Source organism: Argiope bruennichi, chromosome X1, assembly GCF_947563725.1.
Source record: "Argiope bruennichi chromosome X1, qqArgBrue1.1, whole genome shotgun sequence".
NCBI classification, from domain to species: Eukaryota; Metazoa; Arthropoda; class Arachnida; order Araneae; family Araneidae; genus Argiope; species Argiope bruennichi.
The window spans coordinates 64043816-64064723 of record NC_079162.1 but is presented as its reverse complement, the minus strand read 5'-3'; the positions used below and the strand labels follow the sequence as shown (position 1 = coordinate 64064723).

General features: G+C 28.2%; 1 protein-coding gene across 5 annotated transcripts in view; it reads right to left on the bottom strand.

The window, feature by feature from the left end:
• The window catches only part of LOC129958714 (latrophilin Cirl-like), a 172805-nt gene that overhangs the window by 57887 nt on the left and 94010 nt on the right, over positions 1-20908 (bottom strand). For 3 of the 5 annotated variants that reach the window (XM_056071363.1, XM_056071365.1, XM_056071364.1), the window contains exon 3: positions 9311-9352. The exons of the other annotated variants lie outside the window; for them this stretch is intronic. In XM_056071363.1, the coding sequence (XP_055927338.1) occupies positions 9311-9352 (42 nt within the window). The remainder of the gene's footprint in view (positions 1-9310; positions 9353-20908) is intronic. 5 annotated transcript variants of the gene reach the window in all.

Here is a 20908-nt window from a genome sequence, read left to right as displayed (position 1 = left end):
TTAGCAACATCATTGATTCGATTTGACATTATTATTTATAGTTAATTAATCATCATTGATTTTTACAAAATCAAACTTATGTATTTGGTAAGTATTATTTAGAGAACTATTGTTTTAATGATTTTATAAGATTAATTTAAATTAATTCTTGAAAATAATGGTGTTTACTTTTTTCGTTCAAATATTTATTCTGAGCAACTGCTATTCGAATTTTTGCATATGTCAAAAATTCATAGTTGGTTAGGTAAATCAGCCATTTGAATGTTAAGAAATTCACTTTTTTTTCAAGAACCTGTATATTTTTCTTAGAGAAATTTTTTTAGCAACATCATTGATTCGATTTGACATTACTATTTATAGTTAATTAATCCTCCCTGATATTTACAAAATCAAACTTATGTATTTGGTAAGCATTATTTAGAGAGCTATTGTTTTAATGATTTTATAAGATTCAATTAAATTAATTCTTGAAAATAATGGTGTTTACTTTTTTCGTTCAAATATTTATTCTGCGCAGCTGCTATTCAAATTTTTGCATATGGCAAAAATTCGTAGTTGGTTAGGTAAATCAGCCATTTGAATGTTAAGAAATTCACTTTTCTGTGACAATTAAAAGAATATTAGAAAAAAATTCTACGTACAGTCCTCATTTCTGAGAAAATTTTAAAAAATAAAATTCTAAATCAGTGCATGTTTGTGTAAATATTTAAGTAATAAGTAGTATCAGCGTTCTCAACGTTTTTGTGTAGAAATCCAACTACCTATAACAGTTTTAATTGCACCCTATTATTACGAATTTTGCCGTTTTCTAATTAATTTCGGAATTTTAAATATTTACCACAGAATACAGCTTGCTTATTTTAAAATGTGTAAATTACATTCTAAAACAGAATATATTAAAGAAAGATAAATTAGATTAAAGAAAGATATATTTTTTTAACAGAATGTATCTTTTTTAAATCGAATTTTGATAATTAGAATCCCCCCACACACCTATATTTTTCCATAATTTTTTAAAATAATTTTCTGATAGTTTATTAATTTACCGGGACCTCTCCCTCCTCCTCCAACTGTCTGCAAATGTATGCTACATAAATAATTTCAAGCTAAATTGTTTGTTTGTTTGTTCGTTTTAAAATTTTATGTTAGTATTCACGAATGCAACATTTCAAATTAGCATCAATGTAACGTTTTTGGCAACAACAAATGTGATTTCCAATATGTGTTAGAGGTTTCAGGTTCGTATCGGATTCATATTCAATTTATCGAATCTAGACTCTGTTCTACATAAATTTTGTATTTCAGAACTGCTCTGCTTTTAAATTTGCTTAATACTAACACAATCTATACACAGCTGATACAGATAAAGTATAAGTAAGAAAAATAAAGCTTTATCGATTAGAATCGACTAATATATATTTTATTATGAGGATATAGAGAAAATAAAAGAAAATGAAAAAAAAAATCCAGAGTAGTTGATTCAAAGCTCCCCTATAACGGAAAAAAAAATTAGTTTCAATTTGAATCAATACATTTGATCAAAGAACTTTTAGGTTTAAATTATGAACTTTTCATTATGAAAACTACGGAATATTTCCCCTCTTATTCAGCTGAATAAGCAAAATTGAGAGATAATGATTTTGTTGCCAATTCGAATTCCAGCAATTTTACTGGTATGCCTTCTAGCATTTTGTTTAAATTTTGTAATCTACTTTAACAATTAGACGTAACAGAATGAGTGATCTTAAGAAGCATCTGTGGTTGGAATTAAAGGAATTAAAAACATCAATCATTCTTCAACAAGGCCTACAGACTCTTCCTTCATTGTAAACTGACTTCAAACCAATCTTTGGCAGGAAACTCATACAGCTTCGAAACCCAAGAAAGCGTTTCCACAAAAGCGGAAAAATCTAAAAACATCCATCATTCCTTAAGGGAACCCTAAATTTATCGGCTACATCAACTATGTAATTATAGAAGTCAAGTATTACAGGATGTCAGTGGGAGGACAAATTGAAAGTACTGCTCCAGGTGTGGGGTTGAAATACCGACTTCTTTGTGAGATGATACCTGGACTTGGTCACACACAATGGGTAGGTAATCTTCTACCCATGAACAGGCCACCTACTTCGTTGGGCAGTCCTTGGCAGGAGGCGGAAACAATTGGTGCATCAGTCATGGGGAGGGGGATAACCGTTTTCAATTGATTCCATAAGGACAAGATGAATGGTCTCTGAGGACATGAAAGCGTTGACTTGTCCTAAGTAGTGTGAAGGGAAAAGATAGATTGAGTGGATGGTTGCAACATTGCTATCTTCCCGTAGACGACGTAGGGAAGATAGTAACTGAGAAGTCTGTAGATTTTTAGAGAAGTCAAATGGCATTCTGATGAGTGATAAGTCAAAATCTTCAACTCCCTAGATTTCAATTCTTGAAATATCATATGTGAAGTTAAGTTCATTTACTTTTTGAATAGGTTTTCTGTTTATTTTGTACTGAAATTTTTCAAGAACGATGAAACAAGTATTTTTTTATTTTTAAAAATTGAGCTGATTTTAGAATTGAAATCGTAAATACCGGGCAATTCATAATATTTATTCTTAAACATTAAAGATCCAGTAGAATGGATTAAAAATAAAGTTGAAGTGATATTTGTCTTTTTTTTTATATGCTTTTGATTTAAAAAAAATAAATGTAGAACAGAGCAAAAAAGCAGAATTAAGATATTGTTTTTTAAGCTAAACAGTAATTGTTTATTATTTTGGTTATGTTTCTGAATCAAATGTATAAAACTCAAGGCATTTTAAAAAAAAGAGTTTAATGCATCTAATATATTGATATCAATTATAATATAAATTTTATGCAATTATTTGTACTCAGTGTTTTGAAAAATCCGTAATTACAAATTCATCTTTTTACATTTTGTTTTGAAGTAGTGAAAAAAGAGCAACGTATAAGCTTTACTAATAAAAATAAATTAGTAAAGTTTATAACATTTGTATTAGGTTTATGGACTTTATATAAAACGAATACAACATAGAATAAACTTTATGATATATTTGTTTGTTAGCGGGACTAACCTTTGAATAAGCTGGACCTCTTCTGTATAAGAAGTAACCTTTGTTAAAACAAAGAATTATGACTTCATCAAGTAAGAATCGAAGATTTATGGTTTCATTTTCTTATTTCAGTTATTATTTTTTTTTGTTTATTTTTAGAATACAGAGAACTTTCAACATTCACTTTTAAATGCTAGAAAAGTTATAAAATTAAATGCATTTAAGTAATATTTGCTTCTTCTTTTTTTTTATGATGTATCTTTTAAGAAGAATACGGCTTTCGAATCAAAATTTATTTGAAGTTACAATGTCTATCTGTAGGAACAGAACTTCTTTGCTAATATTATGATTTTGATGAATTAATTTCAAAAGGTGCAGGAACTTTAAATATTCATTTAAACACTGCTTACGATCAAATAAGTTTTCAATGATCATAAGAAGAAAAACTGTCATATTCTTTCTACGCTCCAAATTGTAATTATTCTAAGACTAAAGCTGTATATGATGTCAGAAAAAAAATCAATGAGGTATTAACAGTATAATGAAGTACGTGATGCCTAAAATTAAAGTCGAATTATATTTGTTTTCAACCAAAATATCATATGTTCTCTTAAACTTTGTTGACAACTGAATAAGTCTACAGGATTAATAAAAAGAAAAATGAGAGCATTTTTTAAGGCCTAGATATGGAAATGTTTCCATTTTTAAAAATCAGAAAAATTAAAAAGCCATTTAAAGTGTAGACAAGAATATGATTATGAAACTCGGATCGATTTCAACCAATGGACTCCTCTGTTGAATAAATTATATACTTAGTTACACGGGCTGCGGTTGAATCCCCGTGTATCGATTATGAAAACGCTTTCATCACAATGCAGAAAAATTCAATATTTTTCTCTTTGGGGAAATGGGGGAAATGCGAAAGAATTCTGCATTTTGAGAAAGGACTTATTTTAGAAAGTTATTCAGTTCTTCAATAAAGCAATCCTGAATATTTATTAAGCCATTTGCCCCAGATGGCCATGCATTTCAAGTAATTAGCTTTCCTTTCCAGAAATAAGAGCGAAATTGCAGAATCAGTTTCAATCAAGAAAGAAGGTTTCTATTATTTTTAAAATAATCGCCGAGAAATATTGACTTTTTAATTTTTAAAACTGTTTTTAGAACTAAAATTCGATTTCTCTTATACTTGTGCGTTTCACTTAGTAAATTTCATTAAGGTGTAGCTAATATTTATCAAAAGCACTTCATCTTCGTGCAATTATTCTTTATGTTAAACTAATGGTCTAGAAATATTGACTGTTTATGTTTATAACAAGTCTTTAGAACCAAAGTTCCTTTTCTCTTATGCGTTTTCAATGGTTCTTATTCCACAAACTAAATTCCATTAAGCTTTATTGAATATTTATGAAAGGCCCTTTATTTTTTTATTTTTTTGTAAATATTCTTTTTTGTAAAAAAAAGAGGTTTTTGTTGTCGTTGTTGTTGTTATATTGGTAACCTGCAAAATTACAAAATCGCTATCTTCTAAATGGTGAAAAATGTGGCTTCCTTTTTTGTAAACGTTTTTTTTTTTTTTTTTTTTTCAATAATAGGCATCGTTTTGAAATTAAAATTCGGTTTCCGTTTCATCTCGTTCGTTAGTTATTTCATAAACCTCTTTCAATTGTTGTAAATGATAGAAGTATATGATTTCCGAATCAATTTTGGCAATGAAAGCGGATTTATATTTTCGTATTACTAATTACATAAAAACTTGCAACATGTGAATATTTAAGCTCACAGTAGTTTTTATATACATTTTGAATAATTGTTTACTTATTGTTTAAAAAAAAATCCCAGAGATAAGCTGACGCAAATTGAATATATGTTAAGCTTCCCAAACTAGATAAAAACCTATTTAAATGGAAATATTGAGATACTAAATAATAACAAAATTAGACTTCATTTATTTAAACAATAAACTACGAAATATCAGTGACAAAATAAATTAAATAGAAAACTCATTTTACAAAATTTAGTAACAATAAGGATGTTTAGAAAATATCTTAAAATGCGTTTTTTCTTCGAATATTTTCAAAATTTCTCACAATTACTTTATTTTTTAAAATTCCTAATTTACTCTTTGGGTCCTTTATTCAATTCAATACATTAAAAGCTAAGTATTAGCGCATTAAAGTAGAGCTAAATTATTGTTCATCTTGGTATCAATTTGCTAAAATGTTTTGTAAAATGAGCCCTTCTTAATTCCTTTCAGCAACATTTAACAGTGAAATTAATTTCAATGAACTAGGATTAAACGAAATTTTCTCTATTTTCTAGGCTAATACAAGCACTTAGTGTACGGTCCTAAATTTAATAATTACCAGGCTGTTTGTATTATTAATGGACGCGAGGATTATTCTTGAGGCAGATGCTGTATTAGGATTAAGTCTGTTTCAAAGCTTAAATGGTAACTCTAACCTTTTAAAATGAATTTACTACATTGTTTTTAAAATAGCATACAAAATTCAATGGCACTTTTGGATCAAGTGAAATAGATATACTTTTATTTTTTTTGTCTGATAGAGAAAAAGGCATCTCTTTACGAAATATATGAGAAATACTTAACAGACACTAATTTTAATGTTTTAAAACTACAACATATACGAGCTAAATTTTCAATTATGCTGCAACAAAAAATGTGATTTATACTGATATGTATAGTGTATAAGCTTATTATAAACTCATGATTAGGATGAAATAATAATTAATCAAGTTTTGCTACTATTCTAGATTGAAAATTTATCTTTCTAAGAAATTTTTTTCATTGATTTTTGTTATTGAATTTTAGTTTTAAATTTAGATTTAAATGTTAAATTGACCAGTTTTTAAAAATCACTCCCAAAATGAAAGGCATTGAATAACACTGAATGCGAGCAAATTAATCAATTGCTTTTGGTTAAAATTAATGTCGATTTCTCATTAATTATAATTAAAGAGAAATTAAATTAAGCATTTAACAGCTTTAGCATTAATAGCTTTCAGATATTAATATTTTTTACTTGTAATTCTGAATACAGTTTATAGTATGATTATTACAGATCAGAATACATTTCATATTTGTTCAAAAATGTATTGCCTAGTATAAATTTTTATGGGTTAAATTTTAAAGCCCATTAGAAAAATTATTTAGTCAGCAAAGCAAACAAGAGATTTTTTTTTAAAAAAAATGAAACACATTTTTTAAGTTAAATTTCGTTTTTTTACTAATTTAACCGAATACAGCATTTTTTTTAAAAACCTACTCAATAATAAATCACACACACAAAGGAAACCCTTATTTCCACAGTTCAAACAAAAACGTTAAGCATTAAATCGAGCCGCATATTGAAAATAGAAACATGATGCATTTAATACCTAGTCATTCATTTTAGATAGCTGAATATGGAAAAATTCTACAGAAGACATCAATTTTGAGATCGAGATTAATACGTAAAATAATGAATTAAGAACTTTGTTGCGGTGTGAGAAGTATTAAAGGCTGCATCAAATATATGATCAAACTGCTTCAAATTAAGAATTCCCTTCTTCTACATGACAAAAGGAAGAAAGACGAAAAAGAACCGGCTAAATTGCTTTTTTTTTCCTTTTTTAAAAAAAATAAAATAAAAGGACCAAAAGTAATTTCATTCTCCAAGAGTCTTTTGTCTTTCTTCAATTGCACAGAAACCAGCTAATCTTCTTTAACATGTTAATTGTACAGTCCGTATTTTAGAGATGTGTTATCTCTAACGCACGAAATTTGCGAGACCAACTTTAGGCGGCAGTATTTTAGTTTTTTTTTAATCGAAATACTTTTTTTCGAAGTAAATTCCGTAATTAGAGTAAGTTTTTCTTTATCATTCCAGTGTTTAATTTAAAAATACAATACAATTTCATTTTCAGTTCTCCGTTAAAATTTTATTCGTATTTCTTTCAAAAATAGTAATTCATCGCATTTGACTTGAAGGAAGGAAACTGATTAATTTATTGAAGTTTCGTATTTAAACCGAAGCAAATAAGGTATTTTCAGCTTTTTTTATTCGACTCCTTCACGAAAATCTTTTCTACCGTGAAATATATTAAAAAGTAGTAGGTTAAAAGTAAATATTTTAAAATGTAGGATCTTATTAACGGTTTTACTGAAAGTAAGAATTTTGTTATATTTTGTCTCTAAAATTAGAATTCTATGCGAATTGCCATTTTGTTCTTTACTATTTCATTTCATCTTAAAAATAAATTGTCCTATTTTTTGTTTGGTTATTTAATTTTTTTTCCAATTTAACTCATTTGAGATGGCGTCTGTTTTTAGAGACCATTCCCAGAAGCTGAAATTTACAATTCTGTATCATTGCACACATAGTGTGTATACGTCTTTTTGGCTCGGAAATTCTTTGCAATCCGTCTCGGATGGGTTAATGAAAGCTATGTGAAATAATTTTAGGGTAAATGAAAAGATTAAGAGCTCTCTTTCTGCCTCTTAAGTCAGATATTAAAATAATTTCTATTTTGTAATAGCCTTTATTTTTATATATCTTATAAATAAAAAAAAGTATGATTTTGACTTTACTTGGGCTAACATTCATACCATTCAGAATATGGCAGAATTTTAGAAAATACGCGCATTCAGAACTCAATTTACTTGGTCGGAAAATCTCAAATTTCACTTATAACTTTGAACCACAGAATCTAATGTACGAGGTACTTGACATATCTTCTATGACTTAAATTATTTATAACATTCATGATATGTGACCTATCGTTATTTAAATTGTTAATAATATATATGGTGCGTGACATATCTTCCATGATTTAAAGCCTTACTAGTGTACAAGTAACGTGACATATCTTTCATGACTTAAAATGTTAATAGAGTATATAATACTTGATATGTCTTTCATGATAAAAACTGTTAACAGTGTATATACTACGTGATATAGCTTCCTTGATTTAAATTGTTAATACTTTGATTAGATTAGATTAAAAATTTGGGGCGTGAGGGCATACTTAGTGCTTTCTTTGGACCATGAAATCCTAATTTAATTGAGTTCCCTGTATTTTGAAGTAATTTTAATTATAATGTTAATCCAACACATTGGATGGTTACAATAGAAGGACAGTAACGTAATAAAAATAATTCTGAATTGTTTGTTCTAAAAAATTTTTCAAAGAAAGTGATACATATGCAGTATGTTACCCCACTTCATCTGACCATTCCAGACAGCATTTTGTAAGCGCCGCAAAAAAGTTCCAAGGAAACTATGAATGGAAGTATTTTCTCATCCATCATAAGATTCCTGACATATCCATTTCAAGTCCCATCAAACTGACAGGCTTCAAAAACTGAAGAAATCTCTTCTTGCGGAATGATTCAGGATACTAGTAAGGATGTGACCCAAAGAATCACAACGTCGAACAATGAAGATTCGACAGAAAATACAAGCTCGTCGTGACGAGAGAGGATTTTGCGGTATTGAGAAACAGAAAACTTTACAATATACTGTGATTCTATGTAACTCGCGAGTTATTTTAACTTGATTGATGTGCTGACAATGGTCAGTATAGTATTTTTGATATAAAAGGTTTCCAATGTGGGGTTAAAGTTTTCAAGAGATAAATATTATAATATAAGCGTAAATTTAGAGTTTTATAATGAATTGAGACTTGATGGGAGGCAGAACCTTTTTATATTTGATAATAGTCCCTGAAAAGTTAATATGAAGACGCTTTAGCATAACAATAAGGTAAATATCTAAGTATTAAAAATTGTCAAAAAGGATTCTGCAGTCGTAAATATAGAATTCTAGAAGGAAATTTAATTCCTTTGAAGTAGAATGAAGTAGTATCGTTGATGTAAATATTTTTATGAAAAGGCCAATAATTATTATGAGTTGAATATTCAGTTATTAAAAGAGCTTAAAAGACGATGGTATTAAATAAAACATGAAAAGTTAAACACTTCAAAGTTACAAAAATCCATTTATTTAAATAAGAGGCTACATTTATTTTTGATAAAAACGAAACAAAACAATAATAATAGATAAAAGTAAAAGAAACTTTGCAATGAAATTTTTTGGTTATAAAAGTCCTGCGTTGGTATAATTCAAATTGATTATTGTAGCTGTGGAATTTTAGAACGATTTAAAAAAAATGAATAAAATGTCTGACATTTAAAATAATAATAAAACAATAAATAAATGATAATAATAAACGAAAACAAAAATGTTTACCTAATATTAATGGAGGCTTCAGGGAAATGCGACGAAATAAAACTGAAACAAAAGCAGAAGTGCAAAATAACGTAAATAAAACAAAACAAAATGCATTCACAAAATTAAAGAAACAAAATTCAAAAGCAAAAAGAAAACATTTGAACGCAAAAAAAGTAAAAATCTTAATAAAAGAAGCAATTGTGAAGGGCTTTGATTAAAAAACTCTAAATAAGTAAAAAAAAAAAAAAAAAAAAAAAAAAAAGATAACAAATCAAATGAAAAACAAAAACAAAAATCCTTGTGAGTATAAAAGTATTTTTCTTTTATTCATTTTTTCCCTAATATGTGATGAAAAATTGTTAAAATTGACAAAAGTTTTGCGAAGAAATCATTAAAAATACGTTGCATTTTTTATAAAGGTTTAAGTATATATGTTTTTAAATTCATATTTGTTGATTATCTGATGATGTGAAAATAAAAATCGACGAAACATTCACAAATAGTTGCGTGTCTCATCACAAGATACTTCATGAAAATTTGTTTCAACATTAAACACAACAGTTTTTTCACCCTTAATATTTATAAGAAAGCTTAGCTTGGTGGAATGAGTGGATGGATACTTTGATTAAAGAATCCCGATTTCATTTTTAGCTTACAATGATTTGTTAGCCAAAAATAAGAAATAAATAGTTAAATCTATCCCCAATTTTAGATTCTTAAAGCAATTCTACAATCATAAGCATAAATGTCATTCTTGAAATGACAGCATCCATTAAATATGAGATTCAAATAATAAAAGTTTTATGCACATCTAATGAATGAAAAGTCATTAAAGAATTACTTTGGATATAATTCTAAATAACTGGAAAGCTAGCATGGAATTTTTGAATAAATGAATAGCAAAACAACTGAATAAAAGCAAGGCAAATATGCTTCGAACAGCTACTTCTTTTTCCTGTATTACTTTTTTTATTGAAGGTTTTGTAAACTCGTATTCAATAGCTATTTATTTGCGCATATTTTTTTCATGAAAGTAACTAAAAAAAAAAATTAGAAAAATTGACAAATCATTCTTATTATTAGCATTTGCCCGCGAATGCAACTAAGTATAGATGTTATTCTGAATTCCAATAACACAAAATTACAGAATAAATTAAACAAAAATTATTTCTTTTTTAATCTTATATAACATCACATGGTTTGTTGAACGGTAATAAGAATTCTAAAATTCAATTATTTTTTTAGATACACTTAAAAGTTTAAAAGAATAGCACTCCAGTGAGAAAAAGATAATTGCCTTTAGTCTTTACAGCTGAATTTCACAAATATAATACTCATTTCTTTAGGAATAAATTATTCATTGCAGCAATTATTGAGATTGTTATCACCATTACGTTTATAACAACTCGAAAATATTGAATTAAATTTGTACATTTTGACAAAGTTTCAGTAAAAATGAAATTATTCTGAAAAAAAGTTATATTGAACTAAAAATATTACAATATACAATAAAAAAGTGTGATTAGAAAGGTGATACACTTGTATATTTTTAAAAGATTAATTTCTCATATTTTTGAGCAAAGAAATTAAATCCTTGCTGTAAATTTAGAAATTACGCTAACATACTTCAGATGAAATAGTTTTGAAGTAGATTACTAGATGGCGCCACGATCTCAAAAGTGCTTCAAATCTTCCTTGAGAATTTCGAGTCCAGTAAATTTCTTATTTATTTATTTTTTGTCGGACGGAAATTAAATATCCGAGAGTTGACTCAATTTAAAAATGAAGTGAAACACTTATTGAATTAATTAAAATACTATTGTGAATTCAGGTACAAGCAACAACAGAAAGTAAATTCACACATTATCTTCATACCCCGTAAATAAATATAAAAGCAAAGTACCTAAATTATCTTCATACAAAAAGGAATCTGCGGAAAAGCTTTACTAGTAATGGCTCAAATGGCGATGACGAAATTAAAATTGCATAATAAAGAAAGAAATTTCTTAAGAATTAATTATTTTAAATAAGTAATGAATGCAAATTTCAAAATTTCCCAGCTCTGCATGTAAGAATTGCCGAACGATATAAATTATTAATAGTGACGAAAAATACTGTTAAGGATATCTGAAAATATTAAACACGAAATTATTTGTTTATAAGGGGTTAAAAATCCAGTTAAAAATGTTTTGAAATAAAATATTTTTTGATATGACGGGGAAACGGAAATTAAAGAAAATAATTATTCTTTTCAGACTACTTCATGAATATTTTGAATCCAAAATACATAAACTAAAAGATTAAACAGGCCCATATTTAAAAAAAAATTCAGATATAATTTCATTTATTTATATAATAATAACTCCTGAATTTTGAAAGATATATACACAAGACTAGATAAAGATTTTAAAAAAAATTACAATTTTTTAAAATTTTTTTGTTGTTTCTGGTTGCATTAATCATTATGCCACTTTTCTTCATAAAACAAGACAGAAAAACAAACTTCAGTGAATTTTTTGAAAAAAATGTTACTTTTGTATAATTTATGATCATAAAATGCGTCACTTATTCAACAACTGCATCAGAAAAAAAGAAGCAATTTAAATAAAAAAAAAACTATACTTAAAAACATACTTTTCATTAGTGTTCTAAAATATAGAGTTTTTAAAAAATCATTTTCGTCTTCAGTTTTCAATTTATTATTCACTATCGTAAATGCTATGGAATTTTGAAATTAACGTTTCTTCAATTCACTACTAGATGGCGCGACGAGCACAAAATCAGAATTCTGTGTTTGATGTTGAAGGCGGGAATCTTCTGAAAGCTGAGATTTATTTTATTTGAGGAATATGTGAATTGGGGTAACATTATTGCGATTTCGGAATTATTCATACTTGATAAATTAATAGAAGTAAAATTAACTTATGTTAATTAAAGAGACGAAGAAGAAGAATATGAAGAATGAAAACGCTATGGACTCTACTGAAAAATTTCTAACTCATTCGTAAAAACTCTAAAGGAAAAAACAAAAATACTTGATTCATAGTGATCGATGTATATAATAATATTTGAGACAATCTGCACATCGGAAGACTATTAAAGATTTTTTTTAAACTTTGCATCAACCTGCAGGTATATAAATCGTATGAAATAATTGTATAATTTATATTTAAGATATGAAATAAAGAATTTTCTCACTTTTATGATATATTTTTAACTTTAAAACTTAATTAATGTTTCCAATAATACGCAATTATACAGTAGCACTATATTAAGAATTACAGTGGCTTTATTTTAGTATAGTATTAATTTCGTAAGAACCAAAGTTATTTATTGAAATTTTATACATCTTTTCGGTTATACGTCTTTTTAATTCCAAATCTCTTAAAAGACGTATAAAAGATGCTTTATTGTATATTAAACCTATTGATTCATGATTTAATTACATTAAATTTTACAGAGTTCATTTTAAAGAATTACGAATAAGAAAAAATTAAATTAAAAAGAATGTATTTTACAAAGAAGGAGATGCCAATTATATTATTTATGTTTCTTGCATGGTATTGCTAAATGATAGTCACAAAAAAAGATCTTTGATGTGAATCCAACTTTTTACTGAATCTATCGTGTGAATATAATGGCTTTTTTTCCGATTTTTGACACGGGCACTACAGTTGTAATCACAAGATCCCTTACCTAGTTTTATTGATTTAAGTCATTGCGTTTACATCCATGCGAAAGTACAAACCGACAAAGGGTCAACTATTTAACAGATTTAGATCAAATTCTGATAAGTATATGTATTTTAGATGCTAAACCTGTGTACCAAATTTCATCAATTCAGCTCTTTGCGTTATGTTGTTATCGAATTCACTTGTACTTGAACAGACAAACAAACTTCTAGTGAAGGGAATTCGTTCAAAATTCTATAGAAATCAACAAATTTGGTTGTAAGTCCACATACTAAATTTCATTCATCCAGCTCAAAGCGTTTTTGAGTTATCATGTTCACAGACAGATACAATGTCAAAAATGTGTTTCTCGGACTCAGAGAGGCCTGAAACATGGAAATTTTTTAAAATATCAAACTGAATTTGTTTGTCTATTACAATACTAACTCTACACTTCGTGCGCAAGAAAGTAAAAACTACGAACTTGAATAAAATTTTTTGGCAAATTCCTACAAAAGAAAAATATATAACAAACAACAAGGTACGATGTGTTGTTTTTTGTATCAGCATCGAATGAGCGCCATTTTTATTCAAAACATTGCCATATTTGATAAAATATAAAAAGTAAAAGTTGGCATGAAAATAATTATTCCAGAAGTATTGCATTTGATTATTCTTATCACACGAGATTTCTCGTATAACACAGTATAAGATTAATTCTCGTACATGATGTTTTATAATGCGAATTCATACAACGTGTAAGATGTTTGTTCTATTATACACAAATATATAACATTGCACTGTAATGTTTTATAAACACGCGGTGGTTACAATGTATGCATTTTGCTGAATAAAACTTTGCAACTTGCGGAAATTATGGAACCGTAAGACATTGAATCTCTTTCTTGAGTTATTTTCTGGATTAAAATGATTTGTGGTCTAATAATGTTTGAGGCTAAGACAGTCAGTTTTAATAAATAGGTTCCTGTCAACCTATTGATTTTCCAGAACATTAATCAAACTATTCTAATTATGCATCTTAGCTATGTCATTAATCGCCATAGACAGAATTTAAGGTCTCTATTCAGGTACCCATACATTTAATAGAATACTGAACAAACTTTGTCAAATTAAAAACCAACTGTCAAAAATTGCTTGCAAGTTTGGGAAAAATTTCATCATATAAGTGTTTTTGGAATGATATATATTGTTCATTAGCAGAGAAAAGGCTTAATAAGATATCTTTATGGTTTACGTAAATGGTGTGCATTTTTTTTTTTTTTTTTTTTTTTTTTTTTCGTATTCTAGAAATATGCAGGGAAATGAAAAGAGAAATATTATGTGACAACTTAAGGAAAAATCATTGAAAAGGAATCTGAAGCAGTGGAAGATTAATCATTTTGTACAAAAAAATTCACTATCAAAGCCGAATAAATTCAGAATGATGTTCAATTAATGAAGTAGCAGATGAATGATTCCAGAAATTAATGATTTGCTCTAAATAAAAAACATCACCAGTTCTCTTTCTTAAAAAAGCATTTAACAGGTATACAAACTGATAATTTCGGCTTAAAGACATTCTTTTTTTAGATTATCAGGAAAGTTGAATTATGAGAGAGTGTATAATCGAATTCCTCCTTCATTAACATGATTAGACAAGAACCACTAAGCCGCAATATCAGTATAGATATAAGATATGCGGTATCTCATAAGGATTCAAAAATAAAATAGGGTTGAAACTATTCGCTAACTTCTTTAGATCCTTATGCTTTTAAAATTGCTTCGTTTTTTAATTTTTTAAAATTTTTTATACATTTATAAAAGAAAATATTTTTTTTTGGGGGGGGTAAAATATTATTCAGATCCTTTTTTTATTTAATATTTTATCACTTGTTTCCAGACGATTAAGATTATTTAGACATTATTTTCATTAAAATAATGTCATACAGACTAGTTTTTAAACGAAATGGGATAAACCATCAAACCGGATGAGGTTTGAACAATTTTTAAAACTAGAACCATTCCGGCCAGACCGAGATGCATGATAGCCACAGTAAATTAGCAGTTTCATATCCCTAAATAAATCATATAGATATGAAACAATAGATTTTTTGTTAAAAATGTGGCAACTCTTCAAAAATAACGCAGGGAATTACGGTGGCCTAGTATTAAGGCCTTGGTCTCTAGGCCGGAAGGTTCTAGTTCAAAACCTTATTCCACTAAAGAACCATCGTCTATGCGATCCTGGGACATGCTAAATATCACATTGGAGAACCAAACATCCTTCCGTTAGTGTGGTACGGGAATTTGGAGAGGAGATGCCTATAATCGTTCTCCTTATCTGACCACGACTACGAAATAACGAGCTACCAACTAAAATAACTCAGTGTTATTTTCAAACGAGACGCGTGATATAACTGAACAAAAAATAACGAAGTATTTCAGCCTTTTGTAGTTGAAAGGATATCATTTACTGGAACATTTGGTAATGTTTCTTATTCTTTTAAATATACCAAACTCAATGTAAAAACACACACATTCAAACTGATCCTTTAATATTCGTAATTAAAACTCAATAGAATGGCAACAATCGATTTTTCTATTACTCAGTCACTACATCTTCGTAAAAAAAGTATACAGGTAACACTTTTTTAATTAAATCTGCTCGAGTTTATTGGATATTACTTGTTGCAACACTTCGAAAAAAGAAACATGGAAGATCGAAAAGAAGTGCTTTGGCGTAAGGGAAAATACACAGATCAATCTTCTTCGGAAACTTCCGATCGCTTTTCTTACTTTCGTCCTGTGAACTCTATTCGGAACACCGCCTCCAATTCTTGAGGAATAACGAGCTAATTACACTTCTATTCAAGATTCGTGTTGTAGGATACAAGGAATAGAGCTAGTGAATGGATACACTATAAAGCAAAACTAGAAGGGCCCCTATTCATTTAATCCAGCGGTGCTGCAGAAGGTGTTTGGGATGGGAGGGAATTTATTCATTCTAATGGAATAAACTTGTAATGCACATCTAGTGCACCTAAAATGAATCCAAGTGAATAAATCTGAGATGCAAGCATACATATTTAAGCACGTAAACGATTTAAATGCACATTTATTTCATGATTTTTTGTGTTGATGACAATGTATAAAATTCAAGCATTCTATAGAAGCGAAAACTGAATTTTGCTCAAGGAAATTATGAAATTCATGTTTTATTTCAATATTTACATAATATTCCCCAGACATTTCTGAGGTTTGTTAAACATACAAGATGAAGGTATGGCTTACAGAGGCAAGTTAAGTGCAATTCAAGCTGCCATTTTAGTCTGTTTCTTCTTCTTCTTCTTTTTTTTTTTTTTGAATTATTAATTCAGAAATTGTCCTACATTTTTCTGTGGAAGAAATTCTGCATTTCAGTTTATACTTCTTATATTTTCAAATGCGTCTCTTAAAAATTTTTATTCATGGTTTTCAGGAAAACATGTGTTTATTCTCTGAACATTCTGTAAGGTGCCTTAGAAAAACATGCAAAATACCAAAATAAAATCAAGAATTTCATATTTTATACAGGTATTCTACAGCATGACTGCATTTCATATATTGTTGGTAACATTCCAAGTGAATAGACTTGGAATGAATATGCATGCCACATTTTATTTTATTTACCCAGGCAACTTTAATCAAAGTGTTCCGTGCACGCATCTTCAGGGCAAAAATTATATTTTTTGGATTCATAAATAAAGATATCCAATTACATTAAAAAAAAAACCCAACCAAATTCGATCTTGTATTATTATATGTGCTTAAAAGTTAAGTTGTATTTTATGAAATACTCTTTAAGGAAAAATTACTGGACGAATCTGAAAGAGGAAAATGCCTATTTAGAGGTTACACAGGCAAATTAAAATTAACTGTATTAAACAATAATGTCACGTAAACATCAAGAGCTCTAAAAATGTTCTGTTAATTATTTCCTATTTTAGAATTTATCAATATTGAATTTATAGATGCCTTTATACCGAGACAATGTTGAATATAACTCGTTACATCTTAGAAGCAGAAATTAGCATTCAACACATGCCGAAATATTCCTGTCACTCTGAGTTTGAAGACAAGATATACAACAGTTGCAATATCGAAAATACACAGGATGGTTTTAGTGTTGTTATTATTGCAAAACATTAATGTTTTAGTATCGAATCTTTATGGCTAACCTCAACCTACTGAAAACTCAATTGCAGTCTCATCTGTATAGTACTGTTATTTTTATCTTATTACCATTAAATGATTATTTTGTAAATCAGAAATAAAATTATAGATCAAAAATATTTCTTCCAAAAATAATATGCTATTTGGAAAGTACTATGACTTTTTCATTGTTTGCACGTATGTTAGTCCAAAATCACTGAATATTCACTTGGTTTTATAGATTCTCAACAAATGTTTAATTCAAAAAAAGTAAAATCTTGACATGATCTGTCGAACAGATTTGTAACACTTGAGTGATAATGTATGTAGTAATTTTACCATCGGAACTTCACTTTGATCACTGAACCACGAATTTCACAAGTCAGGAGTTATCAGATTTCATTTGCTTTTTAGAGGTGTTGCCGCTTAAAGATAGTAGAATTTTATCTGGGCGCATCATCATGTACATTATTCATTTGGATACAGCTTTACGTTCACAATGAGTAATGATCATTCTCTGGAAATAATCTTAAAATAAGTACACCGAAAAATGCAATAAATTAAGAAAATTTATACAATTGGAGATCTTAAACAATATATAATGGCATCAATATTCTGATTTGCTCGTTTTTGATTAATTTGAAATTGAGACTGAATAATACATGAGAAAAAAACAATCGGTAGTCATGTATATCTATGTTTAATCAAACAATCGATGTACAGGAATTCTTATCCATTTTAAAAAAAACATATGTATTAAAACTATAGGCTTTATATATCAGACAATGCATCCAGTTTGCTTTGTAAACCGTTTTTACCCCCCGTAATTACAATTTTTCTGCTCCAATTGTCGATATGCAAGTAACAACTCAAGCAGATTATTTCAAATTTTTTTTTCGCAGCACTATAATTTGATTGACTTAATTTGCCAGCATAAAGCCATTGAGTATTTTGAATGAATAATTCTTGCCTGTCACTTCTAAAGAATCATTTTTATCATTGCTTTTCTTTTAGAGATTTTCATTCATCTATAGCACCAAATCTCATTTGATACGAGAACTTGCATTGAATATCAATGCTACATCTTTATTACTTTGGTAATTCGCGTTTTGTTTCACTTCGGGGTTTTTATCTAACAGGTGTTTTGGTTCTTCATTGAGTGCATTAATGCACAGCGCATACAAAGAGGGATACCCCCAGTAATCCATTGACGTTAAGTGATTATGAAGAACGGATAATCAAGGAAAACGAGTACAAAAATATAATATCAGAACTCTCTTAAGGGTTGCCATCATTTTAGAAGTAAATACGAGAAGTTCTTTTTTATTATCTTTTGGCGAGTTATGCTGTAATGTAGCTGGCGGAATTTTTTGACAGTTAAAAGACCATTATGATACATATTCATATACAATCAACTTTCCGAGAACCAGATGAATCGCCAAATATGGAACACATGATTGAAAACTGGTTTTTCTAGAGATACATTTTTCTCGTCTTGAAGTCGGCGAGCATCTGCTCTACAGAGGGAAGAAAAGTAAAAGGGGGAAAGAAAAACGAAGAGGCGTGTCCCCAGCAAAAATCGTGACTGTAAAAAAGCAGCCTTGCATCATCTGGTCTTTCATTTCATGAACGCCATTTTGTCCACTTCACTTCGACAGTCTGGAAGCATCTGCTAGGTGCATTTTTTTAGTATTCAAAGTTGAAACTTGAGCTTGGATGCTGGAAAAATACTGAAGCCCGTTTTAGGAATTGCAAAAAAATATTTTTCTGAAATGATTTAAAGTTGCTTTGTGATTTCACTGCCATTGAAAAGAAGATTAAAAAGATTAAATGGGATACGAATCAAAATCGCTATTGAGGGGAAAAAAAAAAATTGAAATTGAAATTACTAAAGGCAAAAAATCTAAAAATTTGAAGTTACTTTAAGGAAATGTTTGGAAATGTTTTCCTGAAATTGTATAAAATACTACCTAGCCAATAAAAAAATTAAAAAGTAATAAAATATGTCATGGGGGTTGTTATTTGACCATGGGGTCAATTGATAAAGTTTAAAAATTTTGATTAGTTTACGATTAATTTACATTAAAGTTATCAAATAAGAAAAAAAAATATCTCGCAGGTATTTAGTTTTTGATTTATCAGTAATTTAAAACGAATTCAACATTCCTTAATAACCTATCAGTTCAACTTCTTTGGAGATTGTAGAGAATAATTATTTTTAAAAGTTTTTTTTTATTATTATGTATGTTAAAATATACATCAATCTTTGAGTTAAGATTATTTGTGTTTTAGTACAATAAGATACATAAATTTAACGCAATGGAATTACTATACTAGTATATCATTCTGCATTCTAATCAGTTAATTCTAAATGCCTACTTAAGAAATTTATGTGGAAATAGCCCATCCACTTTTATCTATCATTTATGTATATCTTGTAGCACATAAAATTGACATCAAATCATAAACAAATTATATTTCATGTTTATCCTTTTATAGCAGAGCTTTCTGTTCAAAAATAATAAATAAAACCACCGGTTTTTTTTAGAATGATGAATATGTATTGGTAGATTTTAATATTTCCACACCACTATATAACTGAACAGGAAATGAACACTTCTATATTTATAAGTAGATAACTTGAAGACCTTTGAGTGTAAGATAACCTTTGCTTTATCAGTCAAAGACACAATTTATATATGAAGTGTTTTGTTTTTCCCCATTTTACTTCATGATGTATTGTTTGTTTCAAAACTGAATGTCTACAGTCTACAAATGTCTTACAGTATGTTTAAATTCCTCAAGATTTCCTTTCCTTTCCTTTAAGTTTTCCTTTAGTTTGCTTTCTTATCTATAGCAAGTATGGTTCCATTCTGCTTGCTTACCGTAGAGTTGATGTAGAACAGCTGCTTGTTTTATTTGCCAATACAAATACTCAATATCAGTTGTTATTTGTATATCTTAATTTCATTCTGGAAACATAGTCGGGATACATCACAACAAAGTTTGATAGTAAGTTTCAAATTACAAATCTTTGTAGGGAACATAATAAGCGTGTGTAAATATATTTTACTTGAAAAATGTGTTTGTCATTGATGAATATTTGAAACTTCAGTAAAATTCGGATCAAAACTTTATTTTTCTTTCATGTGTATCTAATTACCTTTTACATCCTAATCATTTGTTAAATGTGATTGTCAGGATGTAAAAGGCAATAATTTTATAAAAATGATTTTTATTCCAAGAATTCTTCATGCAGAATTTTTCACATTCCCCAAATGCGCAAACATATTTCTGAAATGAAATATTTTAAAACTGAATTATAAATTACTCTTCTCTGAATTAATTAGCAAAGCCTTATGAGGTTCGAAAAGATATTTAATTAAAGCGGTATCAGCGAATTAATTGGAAATTTGATGAATTGTTTAAAATAAAATCAGTGCCGTGAGTTCTTTTCCTTAGTCAGAAACGTAGCAAGCACGTACTCGAAATTAACGATTCAATAAATTTTATTCAAAAAGTTTATTTGAAGATAAAATATTTTGAAATTGTGGAAGTTCGGATAATTGAATTCGTTTCTTGGTAGCTGTTTAATGAGATCTGTAAAAGGGTGAGAACAATGTTATACAGTTTTAACGATAACCGTCGAAAAATGTTTGAATTAAAGGCAATCAGATACTTACTTTGCTAAATACCAAATTCACCGATTTTCGTTTATTTTTCAAAATATGCATATATTTAATGACCCCTTTTG